The sequence below is a fragment of the Furipterus horrens genome, unplaced genomic scaffold (assembly GCF_987537825.1).
Source record: "Furipterus horrens unplaced genomic scaffold, mFurHor1.1.pri manual_scaffold_11, whole genome shotgun sequence".
NCBI classification, from domain to species: Eukaryota; Metazoa; Chordata; class Mammalia; order Chiroptera; family Furipteridae; genus Furipterus; species Furipterus horrens.
Window position 1 is genome coordinate 83461056 of NW_028327181.1, and position 16309 is coordinate 83477364.

The following is a 16309-nucleotide window of genomic DNA, read 5'->3' on the forward strand; positions in this document are numbered from 1 at the left end:
TAGTTTGGCATGCTCTTGAGTGGTCACCCTCTTCCCTGAGAACAGCAGGCTCAGGCTGGACTGTGGATCCTGGAAGAGCCAGGATCTTAGGGAATGTCTCAGGTGTGACCACTCTGTGACAAGGACAGTTCCATTGTTTGCAGAGACCCTAGGTAGAAATGTCCCACCCTATAGATTCCATTTGTCCTCTGGGAGGTCCCAGGGATGGCCCACACCCCTCCACTCAGCTCCAGACAAAGCAGGAAGCTCCTAACCTGGTCAAGGAGTCAGTCCCTGAATATGCCTAGCGAGGGCCAGAGTGATCCAGGACAGCCCCAGGGGATGCTCCCTTGGGAACAGAGGAGGGTCTTCCAGAGCAGGACCAGAACAACTTCCCACCTTGGACTATCCTGGACTCAAAGCGAGCCAGAGCTGTGGCAGAGGGCCCCTTTCCTCAGGCCAGGCCAGTCTCCCCCTTATCCTCTACCCATGGCTCTCAGTCCAACCTCCATGCTTTTCTTCATGTTCTAACCCCTACCTGGGATGCCTTTGCCAGTCCAAAATCCCTCATGGATCCCCTGTACTTTTTTATAGCCTTGTTCAACAGTACTGGGAATAGGAAAGGTGACCCAGAGGATCCATCCAGCTTTAATGTGCTATGTTGCCTGTGTGTCTCCTCCAGGAAGCCCTCCTTACTTGCCAGCCTCACCCTGCTTTATCATCCTCTTTCTTTTCTTCTACTTTTGCAGGCATTGCTTGGTTGGCTTTTTTTTTTTTTTCCTCCCTCCTCAGGGTTGTATAGACAGTCTTTCCAAATAACCTGTAAGCTCGTAGGCAGAGATCCTAGTTTCTTATCCCCTGAGGTCCTCCTGTGCCCAGCCCAGGTCTTCTACCCCACAAAAGTGCTCCTCAGACACCTGCTAAGCTGCATAAATCCCTCAGATGTCCAACCCCAGGCAGAGTGTAGCTCTAGGCTCTCCCTCAGCTTCTCTGAACCCCTACTTCCTGGCCTTTCTGCCGTCGGGCTCCCAAGCTTGCAGACTCTGGGAGGGCGTGGCCCTGAAGGAGCTCGCCTGTGGCCACGCCCTCCCTGGCCCTTAGACTCACCGCTTTCGCATGCTCTCCCCAGTGCCAGATCTCAGGGCCGCCTGGCTGTTGTCGATGGGACCCTGGGTCCTCCAGCCCTCTCAGCCCCTATGGGTACTGGGAGAGCCAGGCAGGCTTCCTCTGAACCTTAATTCCTGGGGACGAGCTGTGCTCCGGGCAGCCTGAGCCTCCCTTTGGTACCACGCGAGGACCAGCTAAGAAGTTGGCCGAAGTGTTTCTTTAAAACTCAGCTTGCACAACCCCTCAGGCTGAAAGTTTGCCGCAGGTTCACAAACCTTCATCCAGAATTCCAAACTCCAGAAAGCTCAGACAACTACAAAGATTTTGTACAGTGGTGATTAACTCATACAGCAGAGACTTGACTTGAACCAAAGCGAGAATATTTATGATTTTGATTTATCCCAACATGTAGATGCTTTTCTGAAAAAATAAAGTCTCTGATTGTAGATGGGGTGCTGCCCTAGACCTTGCTAGGGACATGATGTTATACATGATATATGCATTATATTACATTTCTAAAATCTGAAAATTCTTGTATTCTGAAATGCATCTGGGCTAAAGGAAACAGACCTTTGCTCTTGCCCTAAAACCAGTTTCTTTGGAAATTCCAGCACTGACTCAACATGGCAGTGTCTCTCCTGGCTCTGAGACTCTTCACCACCCCACCCCCACCCCAAATTGTCTTTTCTCCAGGGAGGGGGTCTGGCCTTGAGGCAGCTGCCCCAGCCCCCAAGCTCATCTCAGCTGCCACCGATTCCCCTGGAAGGCCAGGTGTGGCTGACTTCTGGAGTCTTTGGCGGCAAGTCTCTGCTCTCTGCTTTGCTCCTAGCTCCTACCCAGACAGAGGCCAGATGGTGGCAAAGCAACGTGTGCTTGAGAGAGCCCCAAGTATGAGCAGATGAAAGAACAGATAAGGCAGAGAGGGAGGTTCTGGGGGAGACGAAGGACCAGTAAAAGGGAGAGGGCATTGCCCACCCAGACATTCACTGCAGACTAGGAAGGAACGCCAAGATCTGTGAGGGGGACTCAGACAACAGCAGGGCCCCGAGACCCCTGTCTAGAAGGAGCTATGCATGAGTTGGAGACATGAATACACGAAGAACTGGGAAAAAACTAAGAGTCGAAGACCTGAAGTACGAGAGATGCCTATGATACAGGCCAAGGGAAAGGCGCGGGGGACAGAGTGGGGGCCTCAGAGGGTCAGAGCTGCGCAGGGGGAGGCAGACCTCCACTGGGGCTCAGTGGGTACACAAGGCAGAGGTAAATAGGTTGGCTCTGGATTCTGACAGGCTAAAATTCAAATCTTGGTGCTGCCAGCCCCTGGCTGTGTGACTTTGGGCAAGGCAATTGGCCTCTCTGAGCTTGTCCTTTACCCACCTGTACCTACCAACTAGGCTGTTACAATGGTTAAATGAGATGATGTACATAAAGTACAGAGCACAGGAAGGACTCAAATTATACAATGACTGGGAAAAACTGAAGAAAGGAAGGAACAGATGTCATTGAAGATGCTCCTTAACTTGGATGCTCCATGACGGACCATGAATTTTCTTGGACTCCTACATATAGATAATATTCAGCACATTTATACACATTTATTTAACCCTCACAACAACCCTATGAGGTAAAGATTGACCCATTTTTACAGATGGGAAAACTGAGGTTAGAGCATCTAACTGACTTGCTCTGGGTCACAGTTAGTAAGTGGTTGGATGAAGGATTTGAACTCAGTTTGTGTGACTCCAAGTCCAGGGCCTTGGGCTGCTTCCAATCCGACTCAGGCTGATGCCAGGGTGCTCTCCCCTCGCAGTAGCTGGCTCACCTCCTCTTGAGTCCAACTTCTACCTGAGCACACAACCCTACAGGCACCAGGACCTCTCTTGCTTAGGAGACTCCAGCCCAGGAGTCCCCATGATCTGCTTCCCTCTCCTCCCTTTTCCACTCCACAGCCTCAGAAACTCCACCACCTCCCACTGAGGAGGCTGGTTTGACCCTACACCCAACTTTAGAGCCCAGCTCTTGGGTGGGGGGTGGTTCCAGCTCAGCCAGGGCCCAGCCAGCCTAAATTCCTTTCCCAACCACAACGATTCTTATCAGTGATGTCTGGCTTGCAATCCACCAACCCAAAGCAGTAAAATTTATCTTACCCTTTCTTCTCTCCAACCTTGTTTTTCTCAGGACCAAATTAATTCCTAAAAATGTTTTTTTGATTAAAAAAAAATAACCATCCAAATACAAAATAAACCCACTTAAGAATGATTTAGAAATATAGTTGTAAGACCTGCACAAATATCCAAAAATTAAAAAAAAAATTACAAAAACTGCTGAAACTTCAGAAGCCCTGAAGAGAGAAATTGCCTGTTTACAATTGATAGACTCAATATTATTTGAACGTCAACCTTTTATAAATTGATTTATAGATTTATAGATTCAGTACAATCCTAATCAAAATCCAAGCAGGCTTTCCTGTGCACGTTGATAAGTTGATACTGCAATGTAGGTGGCAATACAAAGGACCTAGAATAGCCAAAACTATTTTGAGTAAAGAACTACTCAACAGCTACAGTAAGCAAGACTGTATGGTATTGGCATCCGGATAAGCACGTCGAGGGGCCAGAAATAGGCCCTTGTATATTGGCTCAATTAATTTGCAACAAAGATGACAATGGAGAAAGAATCATCTTTTCAACAAATGGTGCTGGAACAAGTGGATATCCACATAAAAAACAATACACTTTGACCCTTACCTCACACCATACACACACAAATTAACTCAAAAAGCATCATAGACCTGCGTGTAAAAGCTAAACCTATAAAGCTTCTAGGAGAAAGCATTGGAGGAAATCTTCACAACCTCTGGTGGGCAGAGATTTCTTGGATAAAGCACACAAAAACCATACCAGAACATGTTAAGAAAGTGTACTTCATAAAAATTAAAAACTTCTGTTCTTCATAAGATACCAGTAAGAGAATAAAAGGGCAAGCTATAGACAGAGGTGAAATATTGCCAATACTTTCTGACAAAGGACTTTTACCCAAAATGTTAAAGAACTCTTACAATTCAATAATAAGAAAACAAATACAGGGTAACCCAATAAAAAAGATATTCAAATGGCCCATAGTCACGTAAAAATATTCAACACACCATTCATCAATAAAAAAATGAAAATTAAAACCATAGTGAAATACCAATACACACCCACTAAAATGGCCAAAAGAATATGGAGTACTTGAAATTCTCACACATTACTGCGTGAAATGATACAACTACTCTGGAATACTATTTGACTGTTTCTTATAAAGTTAAACATATACAAAGCATACGATCTAACAATCTGGTCCCAGATATTTATCCAAGAGAAATAAAAACATATGCCCACAAAAAGACATGTACTTAGCAACTTTATTTGGAATAGCCCCAAACTGGAAAAAATCCAAACGTCCATCAACTGGTGAATGAATAAACAAATTGTGGTACATCCATACAATGAAACACTACTCATCCAGAGAAGGAATGTGCTACTGATATATGCAACAACATGGATGAATCTAAAAACATCATTTTGAGCAGAAGAATTCATACAGCAAAGGCTATCCACCATATGAGTCCATTTATATGAACTTCTACAATGGGCAAAACTAATCTGTAATGACAGCAAGTAGAGAAGTGGTGGCTTGGGGCCAGTGGGGGAGGGTTGACTGCAAAGGAGCCCAGGGGTCCTCTGGGATGAAGGTAAGTTTCCATAGAGTAATTGTGGTGGTGGTTACACGGGGTAGACATTTGTTAAAACCTAAATTGTGCTCTTAGAATACACGTATTTTATTGTATGTAATGTTGATTTGGGAAAAAAGTTAAGGTTGTGTTTTGTTACTTCACCATGATGCCATCTCCACAACCCAAGATGATGGCTAGGACCCCAGCAACCACCAAGAGTGCTAAGCACTGTACTGAGCACTTAGTATGTGCCTGGCAACCTATGCATGTTCATTTGTAAAAATCACATAAGTTAAATATTTGCAGAATATTTGGCCAACTAAGCCAAAACATGAGCCCTTGAGTATTCCTAGACTTCTAGACCAGGGCCAGCCTGGTAGGGAACCTTAAGACCTCTAAGTGCTACAGACCCTGGAGGCAAGTGACTTGACCGTAGACCAGAAAGTGATCCAGAGCCAGGACAAACCTGAGCCCCGGACTTCTGGTCTACCACTCATCCCACCGTCAACATGCTGTCCTCTTGGAGCTCACCTACACCCCAACAGGGCTCAATGCATCCTGTCTCACTACTGAGGACAGAGGAGAATGTTGCAGCCGCACTCATTCCACTACAGCCCAGAGGGTCTGACGGAGCTGACTAAGCAGGGAAGGGGGTCAGCCTCCCTTGCAACTGCTGCTTCCCTGGGTGACCACAGAGTATTAGCGTTGGAGGCTGCAGGGCAAAGAGCCCAGCCTGGTTTCTATCTTGCCCCTCTCACTAATTCACTGTGCAACATTGGATGAGTTGTTGAAATTTTCTGACGCTTTGTTTCCTTTTGGGCGCTATTTCTACCTATCCAATGTTCCTCAGGAATAGCTCTGAGGATTATCTGAGAAAAGAGCTGTATGAGAAAGTTATTTGTAAATTAGAATACTGGTTATCATGCTATTATCACCATCAACAGAATTAGACTCTAGGCTCATGCAAAAGCAGTGGAAGCAGCTGCCAGCTCATGGTGGTTTGGGAATGACAGTTGTTCCATCTCAAAAACGGGGATAATGATGCATAACCTGCCTGAAGCAGGGAGCTGGATCAGGTACCCTTTGGGGATCGCTTCCAACTCTTAAGTCTATGATTCTATGATTTTTTAATACGCCCCCCCCAAAAAAGATTGGACTCACTTGCTCTCCTGCTGTTTGAATTTTCTTTTATCAAGATGTCACAAGACTTCACCTTAATCAGAAATGAGACTTCAAAAGCAAATGATCTGGAGAAGGGACAGACACATTGCCTCCCATTCTCACTACAGTGTGGATGACTGATAGAGACTTCCTCCAGAGAGCAAAATCTGATGGGAAGCTGGGAACCCTGGCCTAACTGGGAAGCAACAGGGCTTCCCCAGTGAGAACTCAGGCTCTATGAGACCAAACACATAACAGCACAAGGCTCCAAGCTCAGCTTATTCTCTTAGTATCTGTCCTGCTCCCCAGACTGTGAAGGCGGTGGCTTGAGTGTGCTTTGCCAGCTCTGCCCGGTCAGGCCCACGACCTGGAACAGGTGGCTCCAATACTCACGTGACGCTTCTCAGTCCTACCCCAGGCCAAATGCACCAGCCCCCCTCTCATTTCCAAGGCTGTCTCTGTGCTCAGTCCTCAAATTCTCACCCCTGGCACTGCTGCAAACTCCTCTCCCTTCCAACCACACCAGCCAGGGTGGTCCAGGCTTCCTAGGGCCCCTTTCCTTCCACCCCACCTGGCCCTTGGCCTATCCCTAACCCCAAAGCCCAAACAGACAGAATCATGAAAACGAGCTGGTGTCTAAGAGGATGCAGGCACCACTTGTCCTCACCCTCTCCGTTCCAGCTCAGAAACCCTTGTCAGGGCTGGGACAGCAAGATACTGTGCTCAGTCTCCTTAAAACTCATCATCATCATTCTCTGGCTGGTGTGGCTCAGTGGATTGAGTGCCAGCCTGAGAACCAAAGGTTCCGGATAAGGGCACATGCTTGGGTTGAGGGCCAGGTCCCCAGATGGGGGCATATGAGAAGCAGCCAATCACTGTATCGCTTTCTCCCTCTCTTCCCCTCTCTCTAAAAAATAAATTTTAAAAATCATCATCATTATCATCACCACCACCTGCATTAGTTGAGCATTTACTATGTGCTAGATGCTGTCCCAACTGCTTTACATGTACTATCTCACATAATCTTCATATGAAATAGGCACTGTTAACCCCATTTTACAGAGGAGAAACCAAGGCACAGAGAGGTTAAGTAATTTGGCCAAGAGCACACAGCTAGCAAGTGGCAGAGTTGGGAACTGAACCCAGAATCTGTGCTCTAACCATTATATCCCACCTGCTGAGGCAATAACAGTGTCTTCAAACCTGAAATCATTGGGAAACAAACACATTCGATCACATCAAGTTCATCCCCTTCTTTGTAAAAGGGGTCATCATAGCCCAGAGGTTGAGTGGTCTTCCCAAGTCACCAGCAGCAGAGCGCAGAGTTAGGGTTTGAACTGGCAAACTTTGCCCCTTCCATATAGTTCAAGAGAAGCCATTGCGCACAGCCCAGGCATGTTTTAACCAGAGGTGATGACGTGAAAATTAGCCCACAGCCCTCATTCCAGCCCGTGTGGGACATCTCAGACCCTTACTCGCTCCTCCCTGGTAGGTCCTTAAAAGCAGTGTCTGGCAGGTCACTTGCTTGGCGTTTTCTTGCCTTTGCTGTAGTCAGACTGTAAATCTCACCCTGAGTTGGAGTGACCACCAAAAATGGTGTGATTCAAAGTAACAGGTTGTACACAGTTGGAGGGGGCTTCAAGCGGAGGTCAGAAAGTGCCTCCGTACCCAACGACGCCATCTCCCAATCCCAAGTCCCTGGAGTTCGGGGCCAGAGAATAAGGTGCAATTAAATGCCCTGTAACTCGCGCTCTAAACACTCCCAGTTCCCGTACCCATGCTCTCCCCAGGTGTTAGCCCAACTCTGATCCCCCTTTTCCAGTCATGTACACCGCCTCTCCGCTCATGCTCTTCGTCATTCTCCTGAGAATTCTCCCGAAACCAGGTCTGATATTTGGTCGCATTTCCCCAATTGACAGTACCCCTCGCCCGCCCGCGTCGCCAACTGACACTCCCCACGGTCCACGGGTTCCTCTATTCTTCTTGCATCTTCGTGACACCCTTCCCCGGCCTCCATAACAACCCACCCCCGCCCATCCATCCCACAGTCTGGGTCTCCACTCCGCGGGGCGAAGGCAGAGAGGGCTGGAAGGGAGCCTCAGGCAAAGACTGTGGCTAGAGAGAGCCCGTGATGGGAGCAGACAGGGAGCCGAATGAGGATCAGAGAGGGCATCAGAGCGCGGGAGGGACACCTGGACAGGCTGGGACAGGGCGCGCCACGGCGGACACGGCAAGGGTCCGAGACGCCTGCAGAGTCCGGGACCTTGGGCCAGGGTCTGAGACCGCGCGGAGTGAGCGGGACGAGGTCTCGGACAGGGAAGGGTGGAAAGGTTGCTTGCGAAAGGTAGCCGAGAGTCGGACGCTAGAAGGTGCGATGGGGACCTGAGCCCGAGAAGTCAGAGACTGAGCTCGCGTCGTGAACTCCGACCGCGAGATGGGGCTGGGTGCGGCTAGAGCTAAGGTCTGAGTTCGAGATCCGGCCGGGGCCAGGGCCAGGGGGACGGGAAAGTTGGCCTTGCAGTTGCCGGAGAAGGGGTAGGCAGGCGGGCTGGGGGCGTGGGCCGGGGCGCGGCGGGCACTGACCCGAAGTAGGCGGCAGCAGCGGCGGCGGGCAGCACCAGCAGGCAGAGCGCGGCCAGGGCCAGCGCGGGCGGGGGGCGCATGATGCCGGCGGTGCGGCGCTCTGTCGCATCTACTTGTGCCGCTCGGCGCTCGCAGCGCCGCCACCAGCCGCCCGCGGGGCTTTAAACCCGGGAGGGGCGGAGCGGGGGGGGGAGAAGGGAGAGAGAGGCGCTGGCGGCCACCCCCCAGCGGCGAGCCCCCCGCCCCATTGGCCCTGCAGGCCCCGCCCCGCCCCATCGCGGGTGGGGTCGCCACCTCGGGCCCGCCCCCGCCCCGCCCCCATCTCCCCTTTCCACCCGCCCTAGGTTGAGAGCTCACCTGACGCCTCGTCCTGCAGGGGACGCGATGGCGGACGTGAAGCCCCCCGGGCCTAAAAAGGCAGGGTTGGGAGGACTAGGTGGGGATCAGGCAGTGTGAGCTTCGCTCCTCGGGGCCGGGTGATAGGGCGGGCAGGATTCTCTCCCCCGAGGGACGAGGGTGCGGGCACAGGAGGAAGGCGCCTGGAGTCTGCAGAGAAGCGGTGTCAGGTCCTTTCCTACGCCCGGGGGCTGCGCGGCTCTGTGCCCCAGCTCCCGGACTCTGAGGGCAGGGCTGAGTCGAGACGCAGAACTGCTCTCCAGGAGCAGGAGATGCACGTGTAATGCCCGGGAAAGGGCGTCCTTGTGGGTCCCTTAGAACGGAGCAGGGGGAAAGGAAGCTCTTTCTGAACGGGAGACTATCAAGGGCGAGTTGCTCAGCGTGGGTCTCAGTAGGCGGGACAAAGTGCTGCTGATGTTCAGGGACAAAAAGCCAGATTCTCTGGTCAGTGGGGCAGGCAGAGCCCCGGTGCTGGTGGGAGGCCAGGGAGGGACCTGCTTTCCAAAGTGTGTAGATGTCAGAACCTCTGTCAGACAGGATGGGCATCTTCAGGGTTGGGCCACAGAGCTCTGTCTTCCTTATTATTTTCTATAGTTTAACTCCAAGTCCTGCATGGAAGGTGCAGTGATCAAGGTAGCAGGTGGCATCAGTCTAGGAGGGAGACATACAACAAATGACCCAAGCAACATTTAAAATGTTTTTGAGAGTCTTGAACACTGGGTCAAACCAAGCAAAACAAAATATAACTTGCACTGAATGTCAAAATCTGCATGTGAAGTTTCTAAAAAATCAGCCATGCATGCAGAACATCATGTGACAGCGACCTTGGCTTTGTGGTGTGATTGCAAGCTGGGAGACTGGTGGGAGATGGCACCTGTGACGTTAGGCATTAGGCGGTGTTAGCAGAGAAAGACACCGCCCCCAGTCCCCAATAGTGGGGCTCTGAGCTCAGTTTCCCTGTCAAATGAGCAGAGCGATTAGATGGTAGATGATCTTTTAACAACGCTGCCAGCCCTATCAAATCTCATGGTTCTATTTATTGAGGCACACAGCCCAGGGTGATGGTCAGAGACCTATAGTCAAATCATGTAAATATGAACCCCAGATATGAAATGGGAATAATGGCAAATACCTCACAGTATTTTTGTGCAGATAAGAGTGATGCCAAACGTCTGAGAGGTGCTACCACTCAATATCAGGTTGTTGTTATAATTGCAGGCAGTACCAGTGATGTGCCGGTGTGTACATGCTTTGGGATGGGGGGTTGGGGGAGGCTTATTTGTATCACTTGCTGATTTCTGTGCTGGAAATATTTGAAGCTACCAATGTGATGTTATCCCTGATCTCTTGAGTTAGGAAGAGATTAGCAGAGTTGGCTCTACAAGCCAGCCTGAGTCAGCTCCAGCACACCACTGGGAAGACCTTGAACCAGGCTCAATGAGTCTCAGAGGAGGGAAGGCCAGGCTGGATCAGCGTGAGTCAGACAGGAGGCCCCAGCCACACCCAGTGGGCACTGAGTTCTGGCAGGTAAGGAGGGAGCAGGGCCCGCTTGGGCTGCCCCAGCTGCCCATCCTGTCCTCACACCCATAAGCACATGCCATACACACAAGCATGCACAAGCATGCATGTGTCTGGGTAAGGTGGGGGATGAGGCGGAGCACATTTTCTCAAAGTGACATTTCACATTTCAGGAAACTTACACGTTGGAATCTGACGGTTAAGACTGTGATGCAAAGAAGTTGGATGAAGCATCAAAAAGTCAACAGAGACAGCAGTGGTTGGCCAGTGATAGATGCTTAGAAAATATCCAGATGGATGTTCAGCCCCCACCACCCAATGGAATGAACCCTACCCTTGGGCTCCTTCCTCCTGACGTTAGAATGGCGCTTCTCTCTGTTGCTAGAGAGACCCTCAACTTGCTCACGTAGATGTCAGAGTTCTGCTTCTGCCTTCTTGGTCAACAGGGCTTCATGGAACTGTCCAGGGCGCAGCTTCTGTTGCTGCCATGTACCAAGCTTGGTGTGTGTGTGCAACTCCCAGCACACAGCCTCGCTGAAGTCTTATGCCCCCTGTGAGGTTAGGGCAGCCATATTCTTATTGCACAGATGAGGAAACTGAGGCTCAGAGAACTTAAGTAGCTGGTGCTAGTAGCAAGTCCAGCAGGACTGTCACAGTGGATGTGGCTCATGATGGGCCATGGCTGGCTGGGAGCTGCCCAGGCACAGCTCAACACACAGGGGCCTTTACATAATTTATCCTCACGGAGCATCACATACCCCTAAGTGCTAACTCCCAAGGGGCTCTAGTCTAGGGGGGAGAGAGTGGTGAAAACAGATCATCTCCACCATTGTGGTATTGTGGGACCCCTGAAGAAGGGTTTAAGAGGTGGCCCTCAGGACTTACAGTCTCTGGCTGTAAATGGTTTGCAACTCCCACCTTCCTCTCTGCCCTCTGAGCTTCTCAAGGGAGGGCTTGAGTTTTATTTCTCCATCTTCAGAGCCTGGTTCAGGGAGTAGTGCGTTATAGGTGCTCAGGAAATAAGTGTTGTTGCCAGCTCATAACCTTGGTCTGTGGCCTATTTATGGGGCTTCAGGGATAGAGAGAATCATACTGACACAATGCATGCCCACAGAATCACCCCCTCCCAAGCTCAGACATGTGCTTCATTACACACACACACACACACACACACACACACACACACATACATTGACACTCTACTACAACACAAGCCCAGGCATTCAGTGACACACAGACCCCCCCACACCTCCCCCGTGGGTGTCTAAATTCCTAGGCAGACCCACAGCTGCTCCTGGACCCACACGTCCACACAGGTATGCAGGAGAAGCATTCTTAGACATCCACATGCAGCTACCTGTCTCCATTCAGCAGCCCAAGGCAGCCACTTTCAAGGATAGAGTCCTCCCCTCCCCCTGTGTACACACACACACACACACAGACACACACACACACACACACACACACACTGGAAGTTACAAACATGTGGCTGAAAGGCTAGCTATGGCTACATCAAATCCAGCTCCCAAGTTTCTCCAGGCCTCTCCCTTCTCCCCCTCATATTCTGCCCCCAGGCCCAGCCACCTTGCCTGAAGCAAACCCTCGGAACCATCCACCTGTCAGGTCCCCCAAGACTCCAAACCCCCAGGCAATGACACCCCGCCCCCCCCAGCTCACCACCAGGTGGGGAGCAGGGGAAATGAGGAATTCCAGGCTGGCTATCTCCTTCTAATCACCCTCAGGCTGCACTGAAAATGAGCTCAGCCCAACTGGAAGTGGTGTGGAGATGCCCCGTAGCTCTGGGGGAAGCAACTTGTGCCCTGGCCAGGCCCAGGCGTGGCTTCTCGGGAGAGCTGGTCCTGTGGAAGACCCAACAGGACTCAGATGGGCATGCTCACCTGTCCTTTGGCCTGCTCTTCCCACCACCCAGCACCACCCCACCCCACCCTCTTCACTGGGGTCTCATTATGACTAGTTCTGTCTGACCAATTCCAACTGCCCGCTCCTGTTTGAATTGGACTTGACTCTCACTTGCATTATTTGGCCCTGGGCCCTGTGAGGTAGCATGTTGGGCGCCTCTGTCCCCACTATACAGATAGGACATTAGAGTTCAGAAGGGTAAATTCTTCAACGTCATGAAACTCACTGGTACTTAGAGATGGGGAACTTGATGTCCTTGAGTTTGGGGGTGTTGGGCACCCCTGCTATGTTCAGATTTACAGATTTCTCAAGGACCAAAATCTGTTCTCTGTTTCTTTTATATCCCACACCTTACCCCTTGGTAGTACTGAGCTTTAGCCCAGAGTAAAGTAATCATTAAATACTTGAATTAATGAATGAACACTGACCTGTGGATAGGTCAGACCTGACTTATTGATGGCTACAAACCATGCCCTTGATTTTATAATCTTCATGAGAGACAAGATGTTCAGCCCTCTATTCTAGCATGGTTGGAACTAGAGGGAGTTCTGTCTAGTAATCATAGACAGGTAGGTCGGTAAGTAGATGGCAATCTGGATGGACAGTCCCAGTTTTGAATAGCTACTCCCTTGTGCCCACACAGCAACTCATAAATGTCAGGGTGTATGTGTATGTGTGCTCTACCTGGGCGCCAGCCTCACCATGAATATGCCCACCCCTGGGTCCCCACTTCCAAAAGCATTAGAATGTAGTGAGATGACAGGGCAGGCAGCACTGAGCAGCACTCGCGTGTTTTTGACTATCGTGAATCCCCTATAGGGCTTTCCCATGGGCCAAACTTGAGTGTTTTGCAACAGAAGGATGTTCCACACAAGGCACAGCTGCTAATACTGCTCAAAAGAAAGAAAAATGAAGGAAGAGAGGGAAGAATGAGAGCGAGAAAAACAACTTCCTTCAGAAATAGAAGTGAAAAATAATCCAGAATTTACTATAAATTACATTCTGAAGAGCTGACTCAGAACAGAGGCATTCCCAACCTCATCTTAGTTTGTTTTCATCTGAGGAGCTTCTTGCTCTCTGTAAAGGAAGGCTGAGCGGGAAGGGACCCCATCTTGAAGTGTAGGAGGCAACCGGCACCTGGAGGAAGGCAGTTCCCTGCTGGCTGGGAGGAGATGGCCACCCCAGACCATTCCCTACATACTGCATTTTCACAACTGCAAGTACAAATACATTTGCAGGAAGTGCTCATGAACAAAGTCTCCACTAGCAGACAGTTGGACCACAGCATGTTTTCCTAAACCCAGCATAGGGCTCGAGTGAGTGGCTCTGCCGGAGGTCTTTCTTTAAACTGGAGAGAGACCCAAACACCTTGATTTATCTCTGGGAAATAGTAAAACAGTAAGTTCAGGTTTAACTTCTCAAAAAGAAAAAAAAAAGCACAGCTAACTCTGTTTTACTGCAAAATATCCATTTCATATAAAATATGATTACATAATATTAAATTTAACAAATTTTGATTGGGCATCTGGTGCTAGGCCCTGGGAGTAAGAGATGATTAAGCCAGATCCAGTTCTTGAGGAGCACACAGTTGGTTGGAAAAGATGTGCTAACAAATACATATAGCATTTTGATATTTCTATAGAAGCATAAGCTAGTTATTGAGTACTTACAAGGTGCCAAGCATTGCTCTAAGTCCTAGAGCAGCGGTTCTCAACCTGTGGGTCGCAACTCCTTTGGGGGTCGAACGACCCTTTCACAGGGGTCGCCTAAGACCATCAGAAAACACATATGTAATTACATATTGTTTTTTGTGATTAATCACTATGCTTTAGTTATGGTTGGGGGTCACCACAACATGAGGAACTGTATTAAAGGGTCGCGACATTAGGAAGGTTGAGAACCACTGTCCTAGAGGAATGTTAACTCAAATAACCCTCACAGCATTTACAGATGAAGAAACTCAGGCACAGCTAGTAAGCTTGGAACTGGGATTACACCCCTGGGAGCTAGACCCAGAAGCATGTGTGTTCCATCACTGCGTTGCAGTAAAGAGAAGAAAGTACCTAATGAGATGGGAATTCAGGCAAGAGGACAATTTATTTATTATACTAGAAGGTGTGTCTAGGACAATACTAAGAGGCAGTGATATTTGAGCTGGATCTTACAGTCATTTTTTTTTTCAGTCTTGCTTCTCTTTACCAAACGGCACGGACCACCCCAATTTACCACATAAATGTTTGATAAGGAAATCAAATTTTCCCAGTGATTGTCATGATAATTCTAAGGGATGACCCTACAGAGCATTCCTCTGCTATATTGGGTTCAATTTTGGAGAAGTAGATTGAAAGGAATGTTGGGTACTTTAGAACAGAAAATGTCTTTGAGACTTGCTGAACCTTGCCATTGCGTGTTATTGGCTCTGGAATCTCTTTCACCCCAGTTCCAATGTCAGGGTCTACCCAAGTCACTCCCGCTCTGGGTTTTAGCACCCAGGATGTTCTTACCTTCTCTTTACCGTGAGGCATTCAGTGTCTACTATGATCTGAATGCAATACCACATGTCTCCAATAGGAGACGCTGACTACAACGAAAGGGGCGTCCATAGTTAAATGGAGAACCCTGGGTCCTAACTTAACCGTGTTCCTGGCTTCCTCTGTGGCCTCAGTTTCCTCATCCATAAAATGGGTATAAGACTCCCTATTTGTCTTCTTCACAGAACAATGGTGAAAAGCATGACGATGGATGCGGACTCTTACAGTGTGATTCATAAGAGTACGGGTGATTTAAAAAAAAAACCAATAATTTCACAACTATCATCTGAGCATTTCTCACTGTGCCAGATGCAATCTAGAAATTATTTCCACCTTGGCATAAAAGGTCTTTGGATAAAGTTGAAAACAAACTGTAATGGGATAGCGGGTGTATCTCTTGCCCTGAGAAAGACAATGTGGTGCCAAGGGGCAGGACACCTACTATGGCTGGAAGTCTTCCCCCAGCTCCCACCCCCAGCCCCCCAATTGCTCATGTCTACCTCACACAGCAGTTTGCTCATGGGGAGACCAAGGCACAAAAAAACGAAGTGACCTGCCCAAGAACATGGACTCCAGGAACCCACCAGACAGCAAATCTCATTACGTGGGGAGGGGAAGGGCTGTGCGGGGAGGCAAGTGATTGGAGCAGGGAGTGGGGAAGGGCGGGGGACAGAGAAGGGAGGACCTTCCTGTCCTGACACCCTGGCCAGGCAGACGATGCTGAGGGCGGCCTCACTGCCAGCCTTCTGCAGGAGCGCCCCCTGCTGGTCGCTGCTTGCAGCGGCCGCGGGGGCAGGAGGGTGCTCAGCGTTAGAGGGACGGTTAGTTCCCTGGAAGATCCGAGGCGCCCCAAAGCAGAGCAGGAAGAGCCCGGAAGGATCGCCCGCAGTTCCTTCACTTTGCGTACGGCAAACGCTGAGCTCAGGGGAGGGAGTGACTTGCTCAAGGGCCCTCAGCGAGACAGCGGGATGCGGGTCTCCCTGTCGTCCTGCCTTACGCGCTGCAGAGCCCTGCATCAACCTTCCCTTCTCCTACCCCGCATTCCTGAGCCCAGAGGGCCCTTTTCTCCCCGCCCTGCGCCGGGCCGGCCGCTATTCCTTCGCTGCTCTTCAGTCTCTATGGCCTCCCAAGCCCATCTACTGCAGGAACCCGTCCACGCTGCAGCCCTAGAGTTCTTTGATGTATGAAGTCCTATTGCCTCCAGGCGCCGCGTGTTTAAGTGGCTTTCAGTTTCAGTACATGCTTTGTCGGCCTGTTGGCAAGATCTTGGGGACCACAGAGGGGCCTCTCTCTTTTGGCTTTTCCACTCCCCACCCCAGATGTGCCTGGACCAGGGATGAACGTTCACTCGGTGACGACTGTTGATGAATGACTTTTTCTTCTTTGCACTGCAAAGCTG

The 16309-nt window shown here is 49.9% G+C and overlaps 1 protein-coding gene across 1 annotated transcript in view; it reads right to left on the minus strand.

The window, feature by feature from the left end:
- WNT9B (Wnt family member 9B) overlaps positions 1–16309 on the minus strand; it is a 45249-nt gene that overhangs the window by 11916 nt on the left and 17024 nt on the right. The window contains exons 5-6 of the mRNA XM_090257572.1: positions 8903–8954; positions 8546–8704 (exon numbers count right to left, since the gene is read on the minus strand). Coding sequence (XP_090113698.1) covers positions 8546–8704; positions 8903–8954 — 211 coding nt within the window. The remainder of the gene's footprint in view (positions 1–8545; positions 8705–8902; positions 8955–16309) is intronic.